Source organism: Anoplopoma fimbria, unplaced genomic scaffold (assembly GCF_027596085.1).
Source record: "Anoplopoma fimbria isolate UVic2021 breed Golden Eagle Sablefish unplaced genomic scaffold, Afim_UVic_2022 Un_contig_9332_pilon_pilon, whole genome shotgun sequence".
Lineage (NCBI taxonomy): Eukaryota > Metazoa > Chordata > Actinopteri > Perciformes > Anoplopomatidae > Anoplopoma > Anoplopoma fimbria.
The window spans coordinates 1,412-3,297 of record NW_026553943.1 but is presented as its reverse complement, the minus strand read 5'-3'; the positions used below and the strand labels follow the sequence as shown (position 1 = coordinate 3,297).

Genomic DNA, 1,886 nt, shown 5'->3' with positions numbered 1-1,886 from the left:
ACATTTTGAGTTCCATATACTGTTGGAAAGATGTTCTTAGCTTTCTAAAGACACCACAATATTGTCTTTGTACTCCAAATAGTAAGATACATCATATTATAACGATTGTCACTGAACTGTGATTTTGAGAAAAAGGCCTCCAAAGAAAGTGTCCCAGTTCACTGCTAATTGGTGCCTTTACATGCCAGCATTTCTAGTCTAACCACCTCATTTGATTTTTTTCAGTTCTTTTTTCTTGTTCAGTGAGAGAAATCTAGTCTCTGTTGGGCTTTCACAAGTGCATCAAAGTCAGGTTGAATGTCTGAGGTGGAGATGCGAAGCACAGCTGCCAGATGATCATCAGTGAGAGAGGATCTATACCTGGATTTTGTAAACTTCATCACTGAGAATGTTTGTTCACATATGTAGGTAGAGCCAAAGAGAACCAACATCTTCTGAGCATGTCTCCTTATGTTTGGAAAGTTCTCCTCCTTGAGAGAAGAGTAAAAATCCAGCAGTGATCCTGACTTAAAGTGCTCTGCCAGTACCGCATCAGACTGCAGGTCAATGAGTTCCAGCTGAACATCACTGGGTGCATCAGCCACACTGCAGGTAAAGGGAGAGGAAATCATGTGCATTTCATCCTCGATCATTCTGAGATCTTCAAATCGCCTTGAAAACTCACCATGCAGTGCTCCTAGCTTGGATGAGTACCTGCGGAGGTAATCAGCTGATGGTGTGACTTCTTTCAGGGTTTGCATGTGAGTGAGATTGTTGCTGTCCAGTTGGCTTGAAAGAAACTGCAACTTTCTCATGAAAGCCTTCACCAGGCTGTGCATTTCATGAACAAAAAGGCCCTTGCCTTGCAGTTTGGTGTTCAGTTCATTCATCAGTGCAGTCACATCAACAGCAAATGCAAAATCGGCCATCCAGTCCTCATCTGAGAGCTCTGGGATGTCCTTGCCTTTCTTCTTGTAGAACTCTCGAATCTCTGCTTTCAGCTCCCATAATCTTTTTAGCATTTTGCCCAGGCTGAGCCATCTGACAGCTGTGTGGTAGCCAATGTCACTATGTTCAGTCTCATGCTCCTCCAAAAGTGAAACAAACTGTCTGTGATTCAATGCTCGTGCCCTGATGAAGTTAACTATTTTAGTTACAACATCAATAACATGGTTCATTTTTAGCACTGACTTGCACAACACATGCTGATGTATAATACAATGCAAAAATACCAACTTCTGATCTGGGTCGATTTCAGTCACTTTATCTTGCATACGTTTCAAAAGTCCGACATTTTTCCCGGTCAGACTTGGACAGCCGTCCGTTGTGACACCTACCAGTCTGTCCCATTTCAGACCTAGCGTGTCCATGCATGCAACTACCTCCGTGAAAAGATTGCTCCCTGTCGTTGTCCCTTTCATTGACCGCAGTGCTGCCAGCTCCTCCGTAATCTTGAAGTCCTTTATCCCACGGACGAATACGAGTAACTGGGCTGTGTCACGGACATCGCAGCTCGTCCAAAGCCAAGGAGAAAAGTCAAAACGTACCACTTCACGTTGCAGCTGAAGCTCCAGATTCGCCGCAATGTCCTCGATCCTTCTTGTCACGGTTCGCCTGGATAGCGGGACTTGCTCAAATGCTTCTTTTCTTTCAGGGCATATTAGTGCTGCAGAGTCCACCAAGCACTCTTTGACAAACTCCCCTCCGAGAATGGCTTACTGTTTTTAGCGATTTTGTGGGATATCACAAAGCTGGTCTTGGTGGCCGCATCCCTGGCTGTGTGAAGCTTGGTAAAAAAGCCTTGCTGCTTTTGTAGCTTAGCTAGCAAAGCTTCCGATGCCGCCGTTTTTTCAGCGTCAGTCAAGTGCTTGTATTTCTCCGCGTGCTTCGTCTCGTAATGGCGACTC

At 45.0% G+C, this 1,886-nt stretch overlaps 1 protein-coding gene across 1 annotated transcript; it reads right to left on the bottom strand.

Annotated features, from left to right (window-relative positions):
- Positions 1-527: 527 nt before the first annotated feature.
- On the bottom strand, positions 528-1,349 carry LOC129116915 (general transcription factor II-I repeat domain-containing protein 2B-like; the record flags this gene model as incomplete). Its single annotated transcript, XM_054627575.1, has 1 exon — positions 528-1,349. A coding segment is annotated over exon 1 (822 nt), but the record flags the coding sequence as incomplete, so codon positions are not given.
- Between the last annotated feature and the right edge of the window lie 537 nt (positions 1,350-1,886).